This window comes from Podarcis pityusensis, assembly GCF_964106645.2.
Source record: "Podarcis pityusensis genome assembly, chromosome: 17".
NCBI classification, from domain to species: Eukaryota; Metazoa; Chordata; class Lepidosauria; order Squamata; family Lacertidae; genus Podarcis; species Podarcis pityusensis.
In genome coordinates this window covers 34,742,548-34,758,830 of record NC_138042.1, presented here as the reverse complement: position 1 = coordinate 34,758,830, position 16,283 = coordinate 34,742,548, and the positions used below count along the sequence as shown (strand labels likewise).

Here is a 16,283-nt window from a genome sequence, read left to right as displayed (position 1 = left end):
TTTTACTAGGAAACAGACATCTTTTGTATAGCCAGGGCTATAAGCAAAGCAACCTAGCTTTCCAGCATTGAGCTAAAATGTAGCTGGAACTGACAACCTAGTAAAAAAATATATCTATGTGGGTGGTTGTTAACAGGTGAGGAATTTCACCTTTCAAACTGTTTTGACACCTTGTTTCGAACAGAATGATCAAAGCACAAATTTCAACCCTAAATGTATTTGAGTAAGTTATGTTGGACTCATTTGGTCCAAGTTTGTAATTTTAAAACACACCCCTAAATGTTTATGTTACTTGAAATTATCCTTTGGGCTCTTCTTTGGAAAACTAAACCAACAGATTGAACTTACGTGCATTTATTCAGAATTCTACACTTCTACAGACTCCCAACCCAAGTTGTTAGTTGTGATGTGGTTAGGACCATTGCTTTCAATGGGATCTAGTCAGAACTAACTTGAGCAAGCTGCTTCAATGAGTGGTGGCGATCCAGCTCCAGGTTGTTCTGGAGGAAACGGATTATCTGTACTCTTTCCCATCTGGTTTGCAACCATGTTTTCAGATGGAAACTCCTTTGGCTTTCTGGCCCTGATTATCTGTGTCCAGGAACTGGCATACATAGCATACATGCACTACTGAACCCTGATAGACTACCTCTCATGAGCCTCAGCCAGCATGTCCAATGATCAAGGATGGTAGGAGTTGCAGTCCAACATCAAAAGGACTGTAGGGTTTCCCCACCCACATTGAAAGCTTTTGATACCATTAAGTATGGTATCCTCCTGTATTGACTATCTGGGAAGAGCCTTTGGAGCTCTGTGTGGTGGTGGCACTGGCCCTTGCTGAAGGGTAGGGTTCAAAAGGGACTTCTTGATGTTTAAAAGGTGTCCCTGCCAGTCATTTGATCTCTGAGATCTTCTTACAAAGTACTGAAGGGTAGGTCTGGGTGATATATTGATATATTATCCAAAACCAGGGCCGTCTTACCGATAGGCGCTAGGGGTGCAGGGCACCCGGGCGCCGGGCTCTCAGGAGCACCAGGCCGAGAGTCCAGAGTCAGAGTTGAGTCCGGGGAAGAGCCCACCTGTCCATTAGAGCGCTGCGGCAGGCTCTTCTGCTGCGGGCAGCTCTGCGCCGTGAGTTCGGGGGCGACCGAGCCAGCGAGACGCTGAGGCGGGCGGTTGGCTCCACCCTCCTGCGCGCTGGGACTGGGCAACCGGGGGGGGGGCACCATGCGGATCTTTGCACCCCGGCGCCACATGTGCTTAAGGCAGCCCTGTCCAAAACCAGTTTGAAATCCGTATGGTGATATTTTCATAATTTCTGACCTGGCAATGTATCGCGAATCATAATGTGTTTATGTGTGCTATGCAAAAATCACAATGTGGGGGAAACCGTGAAGCCAGCCAATGTTTCTCTTGATTCCTGCAGTTCGTTAACTCTTCTCTGCCTCATGCAGTGAGCAGTGAATCACAAGAGCAGGCGCCACCAAAAATCACAATGCAGGGAAAATCATGAAGCCAGCCAGTGTCTCTACATAGCTCCATCCTTTTTTTCAGACATAGTGATCTATTGATATATTGCGATGTTTAGATGGTGATATATCACGATGTTGGAAACCAGATTATCACCCAGCCCTACTGAAGGGGAAGAGATTTTGGTCACAAGATAAAACCCAGTTTGATTTCCATCCAACCCCACCCGCTCCAAAAGATAAATACCCTTTAGAAAGCATTTGAGGCTACTCCTTTTGGTTCCACCTACCCAAAAACAGCATGCGCTACCAGAGACATAACAAACCACCCCCAGGCCGCTCCACAATCTGTCACACTAAAGCAGGCTCGGCCATTCTAAATACTTGCGCCTTTGTGGGCATTTTAATAAGCAACTTGGTATGGACTTTAAATTAAAATGAGCATGTCAACTTTGGGATTCGGTTAACCCAACAATCAGTAGAATGTAGCAAGCGGATCAGAAGAGCAGTTCTTCATCTTATTTTGGCCAATGTTCCTTCAGGTGCTCTTTTAACTGGGGGATATTGGGTTGCTGCCGTTTGCACACGTGACACTTCAGAGGCAGGTTCAGGAGTTTGGCAACGTCCTTGTCTACAGTTACTCTCCCTTTCTTCTTCACCATCGCAATCAGATCTGGAAATTGGGGTGGGGGAGAGGAGAGACAGACATGTTTTATTTGAGATTACAGGTTCGGCCACATCTATTTTGTTAAAGTTAGGAAACATGTGCCAACGCTTAGCTCTGAATGGGAGGGAATTGATTCCCTCTTATGACATTCCGCTGGTGCAAACAGCTGCTTGATTGTTATAATAATTTAAGGTCTCAAATGTATAAATTAAATGTTCATCAATTTACAAGGCAAACACATACATATGTAAACCACGTGTCTGAAATAGTACAGGAGAACAATCCTGAAACCATTTTGACTCTCCCAAATTGACTTCAAATGTTTCTCTGCAAGGAGGAAGGAAATGGGAAAACCTCTCCATTGTCTTTTGCTTACCTGTCTGTAGGGCATCTTTGTGTGTTAATAGGGTGAGCCTGTGATCTGGATTCAGGAATTAAAGTATTTACCATCACGAAAGATGGCCAGGCTGCCCAAGTAAGCAATCACTGGCCATTGTCAGGTATCCTGGCAGACAGGATTTCTGTTGTAGACCGCCTCCTTCAGTGATGTATGTATGTTGTTTTGGGGGTGGTCTTGAACTACAGGGTGGGCAATTTCAAAAGTCTAGATAAGGGCTTGCATGTCATTGTTCTGGGTTCCTCCTCCCTCCTGCGTATGGTGAGTGAGGACCGTGTTGCAACAGTTTTAATAAAGATCAGGCTTACTAGGTGCTTTGCTTCCCAGTATTCCCTGGTTGGCCTCTGTTATTTTCTCCTACCAATAGGGAACCCATTTAAGGACTCTATAAGCTTGGATACCCCATAAGGGAAAAGGAGCAGATTGAGGGCACAAGGAGAAGGGGACGACAGAGGACGAGATGGTTGGGCAGTGTTCTCGAAGCTACCAGCATGAGTTTGACCAAACTGCGGGAGGCAGTGGAGGACAGGAGTGCCTGGCGTGCTCTGGTCCATGGGGTCACAAAGAGTCGGACACGGCTAATTGACTAAACAACATGCCCCCCTAGAACAGGAGTGGAGAACTTTTGCCCTCCAGATATTGCTGAACTACAACTCCCATCAGCCCTAGCAAGCATGACCTTGAGCTAGCAGTCAAGGGAGTTGTAGTCCAGCAACATCTGGAGTGTCAAAGGTTCTCCACGCTTACCCTAGAGTCATTACTACAGCTGCGTGCATATGAAAATGTGAAGGGATCATCCAGGAAACTTGTTTTAGAATAATCCTGCAATACAGGCTAAATTGACACGATAGCTGCAGCCACATTTGTTTAATCCCGCCCGGCCTATTCACATATAAAACGAGGAGGTTGTGGCTATCTTAAGAGGCAGGTGTTTGAGAGGTCTCTTCCCTTTTGTCCTAGGCCAGTTCAGTTGTAGTATCGGAGCAGAGCTGTGGAGAAAGTACCGTATTTTTTGCTCTATAAGACTCACTTTTCCCCTCCTAAAAAGTAAGGGGAAATGTGTGTGCGTCTTATGGAGCGAATGCAGGCTGCGCAGCTATCCCAGAAGCCAGAACAGCAAGAGGGATTGCTGCTTTCACTGCGCAGCGATCCCTCTTGCTGTTCTGCCTTCTGAGATTCAGAATATTTTTTTTCTTGCTTTTCCTCCTCCAAAAACTATGTGCGTCTTATAGAACGAAAAATACGGTACCTGGAGGGGAGGGTTCAGTTCACGACACCTGCATGCCTCCTTTTATGTTAAAATCAGACACCCTCCCACCTGCTTAATCTGCATGTGAAAGATGCGGTCATGGCTAGGTTTTTTGGAGAAAACAAAGTCCAAAGACAGACAAATAAACAGACACTCACAAATAAAGAGTAATTTTAGAAGAGATGGCTCAGGGTTTGTTTGTTTTTTACCTTTGGAGTCTATGAAGTACTCTGTTGTAAAAGAGTTCCAGTGCTTCTTGGTTTTGAAGCACGGGGAATCAAAATCTTGGCTGATGACATGAAGATGCAGCTGGCTGAGAAAACAACGCAACAAGGATGTGTGTTATATGTTGCTGTAACAGGTAATGAACAAATTATTAAAGATGGCTTTTCCTTTTAACAAAAGGTAGGAAATTTGTTTACAGCATCTCATACTTACATATTTCAAAAAGCACCTATAACTGAGGTTTTGGTACTCCACAAACTGATTTAGTCAATTAACAAACAAGTTAATCCGGTTATAAAACAAGATTACTTCTCAACTGAAAAATAAACAAATCCTTAATTGACCAACAGACCTAATGATTACAATTAAGCACTTTTAGAGCTTGCCGTAATGTGCAGAATGCCTTATGGCAAGCATACTTTAATTATGCTGTGTGTTGTCACTGCAGCCTTCTGAAATAAGTCACTTCTACTCCCACTTCACAAATTTAGAACAGAAATAGAGAAACAGTGAGTGGGCTAAATCTGGCCTGTAAACTTGTGGAACGTGCTGGATCCAAAATAGCAGCAGTGGCAGAAACACAGCTTTTGCACAAGCATTCTCAAGGGTTGACAAACTCTGGTGTGTCACCGGAGCCAACCATTATTTTTCATCGTTTGCAGCTTCCTTACTGTGGACAAGGTGGGGCAAAGTAAGAAACCAGCCATGTGCTACACAACCCCTCTGTTATGCACCAAATCTGCAGGAGGGAGCAAGTGTCCACAGGGGAGGCAGGCATTCTCTCCAGTGGGCACCTGGGAGAGCGTGTTGGGCACCTGCCAGTTGCCAGAATTAAATTTACAGAATGGGATTTAACCAAGTTGCTGGGTGAGAGGATCAAAGTCCACTTGCCATGGGATTCCCCCCTCCTTCACCTCCCCCCTTGCACCCTCTAAATCTGCTCTTGAGAGTTGGGGAAAACCCTGGGGGACTCGCAAGGGGAGGAGAGGGAGAAGTCATCTTGTGAGAGTGGACCTTGTTCACTGCTTGCAGGCTCCACTACGCTGAATTCCACCCCCAGTTGTCTCCAGGGTCTGTGCCTGGGGAGCCCTGGTGTTTGTGGCTGTGTACTACCTCCAGTATGGGACGCGGGTGGCGCTGTGGGTTAAACCACAGAGCCTAGGACTTGCCGATCAGAAGGTCGGAGGTTCGAACCCCTGCGACGGGGTGAGCTCCTGTTGCTTGGTCCCTGCTCCTGCCAACCTAGCAGTTCAAAAGCACGTCAAAGTGCAAGTAGATAAATAGGTACCGCTCCAGTGGGAAGGTAAACGGCGTTTCCGTGTGCTGCTCTGGTTCGCCAGAAGCAGCTTAGTCATGCTGGCCACATGACCCGGAAGCTGTACGCTGGCTCCCTCGGCCAATAAAGCGAGATGAGCACCGCAACCCCAGACTCAGCCACGACTGGGCCTAACAGTAAGGGGTCCCTTTACCTTACTACCTCCAGTGAATACAAGCTGCTAGGCAGCATGAAAGAGCGCTCTATCATTCCTGTCCTGCTTTCAGGCTTCCCAAGGGCATCTGGTTGGCCACTGTGAGAACAGGATGCTGAACCAGATGGGCAGCAGGGGAGGGTCAGCAATAACTCACACGGCATCAGGGAAGTTAACTCTTTATTCAAGGTAAACAAGGCCAACTCAGTAAGCCAGGCCTAATGAGCCCAGCAACTCGTCCCAGTAGATCTTGCCCCTATGAGGCAGTTGTGGGGACTGAAGGTCCCCACTTTCCCATACCTGAAGGTTACCAGATGTCCCTGTTCCCTGGGGACAGTCCCCAGATTTACAAATCAGTCCCCTGACAAAATCCATCTATTAATAGTAGTAATAATAATTTTTATTTATACCCCACCCTCCCCAGCCAAGACTGAGCTCAGGGTGGCTAACACCAAATATAAAACTATTGATTGAAATATAACTTAAAAAACAAAAACAAAAAAGTTGAAAAGGCCCTGGCTCTGGTTGAAGCCAATCTAACTTCCTTAGGGCCCGGGACCACTAGGGTGTTGCTTCAACTAGTAAGAAGTTGAAAGTGTCCCCAGATTTATTGAAAAAAGTCTGGTAACCTTACCATAGTTCCCTAAATCTCCTGCTCCCCTGGGTCCTTCCCAAGTCTCTCTTTGCTCTACTCTCTTCATACCTCTTCTAGTACTGGGAGACCAGGAAGGAGAGGAGCTGATCACAGCAGGAGGGGGAGACCCCCTGGCTTCTTCAGCTGCCTGCCTTATCTCTGTCTTTTAGCCTCACCCCTCTCCAGCCTCTGCTTCTGGGCTGCTTTCTGGCACAGCCTCTTCCTGCTCACTAAACCCTGTTACCTCTTCAGCTTCCGACACCTCCTCCTCTCAGTCTGCTCCCTCTTCTCCCTCTGACTACTCCTTGTCATCCCACCACCAATCCCCTGGTTCCGAGTCTTCTTCCCTCCAGCTGATTCCTCCCACCACTCCTCTGCATCCAGCCGGTCCATGACAATGGACCTTCGCCCTGAACCAACAGGGCACAACCCAGTCCGAACACAATTATGGATTACCTCATGCTGGGAATGGCATGGTAGCCCAGTCTGAAGTGCAAGCTGTCTTTTTCAGGGCACTGCTGGATGACCTTCTCTCCAAGGGCATGCATGTGCTCCAGAAGTTCGAGATGCTCCTGATTTACTTTACTCAAGGTAGAGATGGATTGCCACGGCAGCACTAACCAGTGATAGCGAGCTTTCGGATACTTGTCCTTTATAACTACAGCCTTTTCATCCTTGTAGACCTAGCAGAGAAACACAGAAGTCCTACAGTCTTGCACTGATTTTGCTATCATGGAGCATATATCCTCAGGCACCACGGTGACCCAAGTTAGGAATGAGATCCTTACCTGCATATCTGGGTTTTGCATGGAGACCTTCAGACCTTGAGCCCAGTACTCCAAACATGCCTACAGGACAAAACACAGGAACTCTGATAAAATGAGTCTGGAAACGTTCAACGGGACACACTTCCTAGTTAAGTATGCTTAAGACTGCAGCCTAAAAGAGCCAAGTCACATAGCTAAAATAGCTGTAGGAGACACTTGTGGTTCTGGTTGCATTCTGAAAGAGCACTGAATGCTCTTTGTAACTCTCAGGTCGTTCCTGGGAGCAACAGTAGTAGGTAAATAGTCCAAAATGCAGCAGTACTTTGATGAAGATTAGCAGAAACTCAGATGGTGCGTTCTGTCTGCCCCCGTTTCACGATGTCAGGGTCCTGGGTGTGGAACCTATGGCCCTCCACACATTGCTGGACTCCAGCTCCCATCAATCCCAGGCAGGATAGCCAGTGGTCATGGGTGATGGAGGCTACAGTCCAATATATATCATTTGGAAGACTACAGGTACACACACACACACACACACACACACACACACACACACCCCTTGCCCTATTTGAATGTGCGACTGACAGGCAATCCCTGATCTAGTCGGGAACACCAATTACCTACAAACTGGGAGGTCTGGCAGCACTGTTCAATGTTCTACACCTGCCCTGCAAACGCAAAAGTCAAGCCCCAGTATCAAGGTCTTGCACAGCCTTTGTCCCTACAGTGGACGCTCGGGTTGCGAACGTGATCCGTGCAGGAAGCACGTCCGCAATCCACAGCACCGCGTCTGTGCATGCGCAGGTTGCGATTCAGCGCTTCTGCGCATGTGCAAAGCACGATTTAGCACTTCTGTGCATGCGCCGCAACCCGGAAGTAACCCGTTCCGGTACTTCCGGTGCGGTGTGCAACCTGAAATCACGCAACCCGAAGCGTCTGTAACCCGAGGTGTGACTGTACTAAGATCTACATTGCCGACACATCAACAGGGTTATTATACCCATCACAGTGTTATATCTCCCCTCAAAGATTTATAGGAACTGCTTGGGCGAGGATGCTGAGAAGCCTTTAATTCCACTTCATTGAAGTGCAACTCCAAGGAGAGAGCAGCAAACGACCATTGCACCAATTTAAGCCTGTAATGTAGATAAGGCCCTAATGTTATCTCACCTACCGCTCGGGTCCTGCAGTGAAAGGAGAGCTTCACCGGCTTCACCCATCCACTTGTGCTACAACAGGGGTTACCACTAATATTTCCTGGCTCACCTTTTTGTTGACAGAGCTTCCACTTGAAGAAACAGAACTACTGCTGTAGCTGGAATCGCAGACTTGAGGGGCCATTTGCTCCATTTTTGCGTGTTTGCCTGGCATGCTTTCCATGCCACCAGTCTCAAGTTCATCCTGTGGTCTTTTCCCCCCTTTAGGCTCCACCGTCTCCTTACCACCACAAGCCCCCATTTCCTCCGAGAATTGCACGGTGTACGGGTACAGATTGTTGACGATATGGAGAATTTGTCCTGGCTTCAGTTTAATTTCCTGGTCCTTGCCAATATCCACTAGGTCAACGCTGGTCGGGTTGACTCCTATCTTTGAAGCAAAAGAAAATGCCAGAATTGGTGTTTTGTCACTGAACCAGAACTTTCACACCCCTAAATACGGCATCCATGGAAGGACATGTAGTATTTCCTACACACCCGAACAACTGCCAACCAGGCCATTTTAGCAGTAGACCACGAGTGGGATGAACAAGTCTACTTTGTAGCAGGCGATCCAACACATTCGCTACAACAGTATGAAACTTTAGAAAGGAATATTGTGTTGGATCCTGTGATATGTTAACTTAAAGCAGTTCATGGAAATAAATTTGCCTGTTCCCTCTTCCCTGATGCATTCACCTGCCTAACCCCCCCCCCCCAAAAAAAAGCCTCTATGGAAAGAAATGGGGCTCCTCCTGAACAATATGAAGTGGAGCATGCTCTTCCCAATTTTGGGAACCCTCCCCTCCCTGCAGCAGCCCCCTGTGCCCCACCCTATTGTTCACAGGGCAGCCCTCTGGAGAGGCTTTTGCAGGGGGCGGGGCATAGGTGCCGGCAGTGGGAAGGAGGGGATCCTCAGCCTATAGACCTTCATCGACCTTCCTTCTATCGACTTCAGTCTAGACTAAGATTTCAGTCCTATACATATGTACCTGGGAGTAAGTCCCATGGAATGAGGCTTAGTTCTCTGTTGATTGTATAGGATTGTACTGTAAGCCTCTTACAAGGAACAAAGGGGGGAGGGTGTCCAGATAAATTCAGCTTACTTTGGCTATTCCTCTCGGACGGGTATGAATTCTGGATGAAAGCCACTTTATGAAAAGGAAGCACAGTGAAATACACTTCCTTACAGCAGGGTAGGTCTTAGAAACTGGTTGGGCAAAGCAATAAAGCACTTTTGTTACCTATAAAGTCAGTGAAACGTTAGCACATAGTGAAATGTTTGCTCCATGTGACATGGGTTATTTCCACTCAACTGGAGACAGCGTTGCTGGATCTCAGGGCCAATAAAATCCAAAGCCAGCCCAAGGTAATAAAGAGGCTCACAGTGAACGAAAGGGGGTGGGGGTGGGATATGTCCTTCCCAAGGTTCCTGGTTTCGCAATGTACGGAATATCGCTCTTTCAGAACGACTTACTCATCATTGCTGGTGATTAGGAATGCTTCCAAAAAAGACCATTTTGGTGAGATTTGGTTTCAACTGATCTCTTATGTTAATAACAATGCAGAGATGGGCCACCCAACTCATTTCCCATTGTAGAAAGGTTATGTTGGAACTGACCAATAGTCTGGGTACTTTTTCTTTTCTTTTCCTTCTCTGCTCTTGATTGAGTCGTGTTATTTCCCTCATGCATTCTGTGTCTGCAGACTGTACACTTTATATGAACTTTTACAAAATAACAAAACTATTTCAAAAAAAAAAATAGAGAGGTGGGGGGAAGAATAGTACATCTTTGGCTTTATTTTTAAACTCTGCCTCCTTCACTGAAGTCAACTCCTGGCCAGAGAACTAAGCCCCTCCCTGCAACATCTAAAGATTGCCTTATCAACCTTTAGTCAGACCCAAACAAAACACAAGGAAAATTATGCTAGCGGTCCCTCGCAGGCCACCCTTTTCCTGTAGCCAGAAAGAAGCAGCTTCCATTTTTCCCAGGTCTCCTTCCTTCAGGTCAAGTACCATATGGCTGCTTGCCACTATAGTTGCCTAGGCAATGACCCGCCACAGCTGTGAGAATGGCAGAGAAGTCTAGGCTGACAAAGAGGTCAGTTTCCGAAGGCGGAAACAGCCAAGTTTTCTAAAGATAACTTAGCTAATAGGTGGGACTTAAAAGACATGGGTTGAATGTGAGTGAAGTTGTTCAATCTGTTCCAAACCTGGCATAAAATTGTTTTGAAACAGGGCAATGAGTAATGGAAGTCCCCCCCCCCACTTATTTTCCTACACTTTGTTGGGAAAAGATGGTTGAATTAATTCACTCGCAGCTGCAGCCGCTGCAATGCTGCATTTATTCAAAAGAGTAACCGTCCACAGGGGAAAAGGGGAAAACAACGCCACGTCTTTGATCAGCAGCAGATACGCTGCCTTTCCCGCACTCAGCAGGACCATATGTAGCAACTGAAAATATCTCACATCTATCTTCAGTACCACGGAAATCCAGGAAATGAGCCTATATTTGCAAGCTTTGCATTATTCATTTCACTTCCATTTCTTTTTCCAAAGGCTGCACCAACATAGGTAAAGGGTAAAAGGGACCCCTGACTATTAGGTCCAGTCGTGACCGACTCTAGGGTTGCGCGCTCATCTCGCTCTATAGGCCAAGGGAGCCGGCGTTTGTCTGCAGACAGCTTCCGGGTCATGTGGCCAGCATGACTAAGCCACTTCTGGCGAACCAGAGCAGCACACGGAAACGCCGTTTACCTTCCCACCGGAGCGGCATGCACCAACATGGGTTGTGGCAAAAGAGGGAACGGACAGAAAAGGGGGAATTAAGTACTCAGTGACGGGCCCATTACATATAATGCTTAGACCAGCCTTCGTCCACCTGGTGCCCCCTCCAGATGTTTTGGACTACAATTCCCATCAGCCCCAGCCAGCATGATGGGAGTTGTAGTCCAAAAACATAGGTTGGTGAGGACAGTGATAGCCCTAGACCTCTGAAAGCACCGCCCAAAGCTCTTTTGGATTTCTGAGTGCAAAGCGAAGTTATGCTTTCAAAGCAGATGAAACTGGCATAAACCGCCGGACACAAGCATTTCTGCCCTTCCACTTAAGCTTCACAAAGTGCTCTCAGCATTCCTGCGTGCGAAGGAAAGGACATACCTGTTTAACCTGGACATACCCTTTGTTGCAGTCTGCTTTTAGCTGTACTGAAAAGAAAAGTGACAGAGAGTGACGTTAGGCCTCCTCCCCCATGCCCCAACATTTTATGCTGAAGGGTATACTAACCAGAAAGGACTGGGGATGGAGGACAGGTTGATCCCAAAGAGCAAACACCTTAATTTAATTTTACTAAATTTAGAAAGTAAGCGGCAGGTGTCCATCAACTTATTCATGAGCCATGAAAATCAAGGCCTGCTCCACTAGCCTGGAAAATAAATTAAGCTCAGGAGTATATGACTCCACGAAGTGCGGAGGCCCTTATAGTCTAGTGCCTGTTGCAGCAAAACACCCATTCTTGCTACGCCTTTTTTGGGGGGGAAATGCCTTTTCCAAACTTTATCAGCGTACACACACTTCAGATTTCAGCTCCAGCCCGCCCTCTCTAGAAGTTATGGGTGCAAAATGTCAGTGTGCTGCTTCCCATATCAATCCAGACAGTAAATGTTGGTGAACTGATTGTGTTGCTCTGTAACAAAGGCAACCAGATCAAGCATTCTCTTGACTTACTTGCATTTTATAGCACAGGTTTGCTAATACATCCTGTGCGAAGAGCCAATGCAAGGCAGACAATTGCAGGCTATAAATTAATATGATGTTCAAAAAAGGAAAGACCTTTTTGCAACGTGCAGGTGGGAATCTAAACTTATAGAGAACAGGTGTATTATAAGCAGTGCATTTTTATGACATAATTTACTGGTATAGAGTATTGGCATCTCTCTCCTTTTGTGTCTGTTTGTTTTTCTGCCCATGGCACTTTTATCAACATATGAGTTCTGGCACCTCATTTCCCAGGTTCAATCCCCAACGTCTACACGTAGGGTTGGGAGAAACCAGTGAAATTCCGGAGTCACTGCTAGTCTATGTAGATATTACTGAGCTAAATGGGTTCATGGTCTGACTCATAAAATTTCACAGTTGGAAGAGTTATCTAGCCCCCCTGCATTGCAGGAGTCACAGCTAATATTTTATTTCTGCAAGACACGTACAGGAACCATATTTTTATCAGTTGGCCTGGCACTGCGACTCTACAAACAAGCTTGTTGTGACAAATTGACTTCTCCACCAACTCTGTGTGCCAAATCAGGTGCAGTTGGTGGAAAGGGGAAGTCCAGCACCTCTGCCTCTTAGTCTTTTTATATAAAGCAACTTCCCGTGCTTCTATTTTGTTCTGCGAAATGTAGAGAATTTTGGAGGTTTTAATGTTACTTAGCATTAGTTCTTCAGAGTGTTCAAAGTATTTCGTGTGGTGATCCATGTTGGTTTTCTCATTCTGATGTGGCAAACAGAGGGCTGTGTCACCTTCCTAATGCAGTTGGAAGTCGGACGGAATCCGTTCCGGAAGTCCTTTCGACTTTCAAAACATTCAGAAACAAAAGTGCGGCTTCTGATTGGTTGCAGGAAGTTCCTGCAGCCAATCGGAAGCTGCGGAAGCCCCGTCGGACGTTCAGGTTCCAAAGAACGTTCACAAACACTCACTTCCAGGTTTGCGGCATTTGGGAGCCAAAACATCCAAGGCGTTCGGGATCCAAGGTAGGACTGTATTACCAACAGCACAATCCTAACTGTGCCTACTATGAAATAAGTCTTAACATTTTGCACGTGGGGGTTAGGACCGCAGCCCTAGGAAGTTTAGTGGAAGCTCTCGGTCTTTTAGCCTCTCCATTAGCCCTATAGCAGCCCCCCCTGCAAACTATTTAGCTTCAAATAACTTATGACGCTTCACCAAAAGAAATCAATCCTAAGCATTTTTACTCAGGAGTGAGGACTACTGAGTTTAACGGGAGTTACTCCCTAGTATGTTTAGGATTGCAACCTTCATCTCCACTTTACCTTGTCTTCGGGAACACTTCTTGTCTGTTATCTCCGTTTCGGGCCCACGCCCTAGCATCACCATTTCTAAATGTGGCAGTTTAATTCGCTGACAGGCTCTATCTTTGCTCACAAGCCAGCACACACGCATTGTGCTCAAGGGAGAAAAGAAAGAAGGGAAAAAATAAATACTCAGTTTTACTAAATGAATCTTAAATTCAGCTTGGGAACAAGCGAGCCACACGTTTTCCATAAAATCTATATTTTATTTTACAGTGCTCATTGGATAGGTCTTAATCTTGCATTCAGCGTAGTGGGGGCAAGCTTGTGGAACTCCCTGTCTAACTGAGATTAGACAGGCACCCTCCTTGCTGAACTTAACTAAGGCACATGACTGAGACTTTCTTGCCCCAGAGGGAATATTAAGGTAGTGTTTTGTTCTGTTATGAATTGTTGTTGTTTTATCATCCCACTTTCTGTGGATTGTTTTTATGCACACTGCTTAGAAATGCAAATCATTAAGCAGCATATAAATGTCTAAAATAAAACAAAAATGAAATAATCTTTAGAATTCAATCTCTCTGCAGGTGGAAGAAAACCGAGACTTACAGAACACAAATACTTCATCAGTGCAGAAATAGCATTAAGATACAGAATAGTTTCAAATATTACATGCACAAGACCAATCAAACCTCAACTATTTACCTAAAAATGTCATATTAAAACTGGTAAGATTTAATTGCAAGTAAGTATGCTTAAGCTCCATAAACAAAAATGCAGTTTTACCGTATATCCTAAAAGGACAAGCAAGCACATTGTAACAGTGTTGTTTATACATATACACTTGAATACAACCTGTAGAACAATCTCATTACTTTTAATATTTACTACTTTAACACATTTATTAAGCCTCAGCTTTGAAGTATGCCTGTAATTTCCAACTAGCAACCCACAAATTAGTTCTGGCCTCCTACAGGATAATTGCTTCAGAAGGAAGTTCCTTCAGGAACAAGGTTGGGAACCTGCCTCTGACAGGCATATTTAAGATTTTTGGTTGATGAGGCTCTAAGTTTCGCTTGCGACTATTAACCATGGCACAGGGCTACGTGCAAATGCTAAATGAATACAGTTAAGCAGAAGTAACTGTTCATAGAAATTCAGCTATGATCATAGAAACAAACGAATTGTGACTGTAGTCCTAAACATGCCTACCATGGTTCAATGGGTCCTACTTCCAAGTAAACATGTTTACAAATGCACTGTCTATAGTTTCTCCCCCTCAACAAGATTCAATTGTGAAACAGTTATTAATTTGCTTTCATTTTAACCAGGGCTCAGCCTGCAAAGCCCGTCAGAAATTGGGAGTAAAGGACAAGAACAAAATTAAAGATTATTCTTAGGTTTTCCATTATAATTCCCAATTTCTTACTCAGTTCAGAAATGCAAATGAATCCTGAATAAGTAAATACAATGTCTTGTGCACAAGTGGATATTTTGAACGGAAAGCAGTGTGCAGCAGCTTCTTTGTATGATTAAAAATAAATGATTTGGGGTGGTCCAATGGTAATTGTCAGGGTGAGGGAGCACAGCTAGTCACCTCATTCCTTTTCAATACGTGCAGGGTAAGAGGAGGGCATCACACTTTACAGTGAGTTGCACACAAAATTGTTTTAAACTAGATTATTGGCATACAACCACTTATAGGGGACACAGAGGCTTCCTGGAGATATAGGCATATGATTTGGGGTGATATTTGGAGTGTAAGGTAAAGGAAAAAGTAAAGGGTAAAGGAACCTCTGACCATTAGGTCCAGTCGTGGCCAACTCTGGGGTTGCGGCGCTCATCTCACTTTATTGGCCGAGGGAGCTGGCGTACAGCTTCCAGGTCATGTGGCCAGCATGACTAAGCCACTTCTGGCGAACCAGAGCAGCACACGGAAACGCCGTTTACCTTCCCGCCAGAGCGGTACCTATTTATCTACTTGCACTTTGATGTGCTTTCGGACTGCTAGGTTGGCAGGAGCAGGGACTGAACAGGAGCTCACCCCATCGTGGGGATTCGAACCACTAGCCTTCTGATCGGCAAGCCCTAGGCTCTCTGGTTTAACCCACAGCACCACCCGCGTTTTGGAGTGTGGGTATGTTCAAATCCCACTTCCTTCCTTCAGGTTATTGTTCTGCTTACCACTTACCCCATATTAGAGCTCTTAAGAACTCAGAAGGCCTGCATACTTTTTTGGCTGGCCTAATAAAAGCTTTTGCAGCCTTGTTCCCATTTCCCAAGAAATAAATTCCAAGGAGTTCAATGTGCAGTGAACTTCAGCATGAAATAAACAGCTGCAGATCAGGAATTGTGGGTGGGTGGCTCTGGGCAGAATGAGCCACTGCCTGAGTGCACACAAAAGGGTGTGCTGAATTTTCCACCTTTCAATTCCCAAAATGAGGGGTGCTAAATAAAGTTTTAACATGACATGGGAATTCAAAAGGATTGGTTAAATTAATACAACTCAGTTTTGCTTGGCAAGCAGCATATTACCAAGTACTTGCCCGTTATATTAATATCATTTAAATTATGTATTTTTCTTATTATTTAGCATTGCCTGACAGCTTCAGAAGGTCACATTTAAACTCTTGGGTTTCCCCAAAGCAGTTTATGTGCTTCACCAAGCGTACTCTCTTAGGAAGCGAAATGTTGCCCGATCACAGAAATAACAGGTCTTAACATCCGAAAATGTATTTTTAAGACCCCCCCCACTGAAAAAAAATTGCAAAAATTAAGTTTCTGCCCCTAAAATGACACGCCCCACCCCCATACTAGCAAGGCAAAATGTGAGACAGGAAAAATGACAACAGATTGGGACCATCTGGAGATGCTCATCATTTTTCCAGACTCCCCTCCCTTCCCTTCCGGCCTTCGGTACGTCGCCCGCCTCCCACAACACACCCCAGCGACACCGCCCGGCCCCCGGCTCCTCCTGCCCGCCGCCAGCCCGGCCCGCGCCTGGGTTTCCGCTCACCTCCACGCTGCCATCGCCGCCCGCCTCCGCCCGGACGCCGCTGTCCAATAGCAGCTCCCTTTGCTGCCCAGTAGCCAATCAAACCCACTCTTTCGATTCCGCGTGAGCAGCGCTGCGCCCGCCGGCTGGGAGGCGGACCCAGCCTCCTCCAAAGTGCAAGGAGGA

The 16,283-nt window shown here is 46.0% G+C and overlaps 1 protein-coding gene across 4 annotated transcripts; it reads right to left on the bottom strand.

Moving 5' to 3' along the window:
• Positions 1-1,843: 1,843 nt before the first annotated feature.
• On the bottom strand, positions 1,844-16,202 carry APTX (aprataxin). Of its 4 annotated transcripts, none has more exons than XM_080986944.1 (8): positions 16,119-16,202; positions 13,124-13,257; positions 11,234-11,280; positions 8,144-8,464; positions 6,899-6,958; positions 6,567-6,793; positions 3,992-4,095; positions 1,844-2,142 (listed from the first exon to the last, which is right to left on the bottom strand). In XM_080986944.1, exons 1-8 carry the CDS (start codon positions 16,130-16,132, stop codon positions 1,988-1,990), a joined length of 1,062 nt encoding a protein of 353 aa, XP_080843070.1. In that variant the 5' UTR covers positions 16,133-16,202; the 3' UTR covers positions 1,844-1,987. The 4 variants fall into 4 exon arrangements, with proteins under 4 accessions (XP_080843070.1, XP_080843071.1, XP_080843072.1 ...); XM_080986945.1 differs by lacking the exon at positions 16,119-16,202 and adding an exon at positions 15,294-16,023; XM_080986946.1 differs by lacking the exon at positions 11,234-11,280 and having other exon boundaries at positions 8,144-8,460.
• Positions 16,203-16,283: the final 81 nt, after the last annotated feature.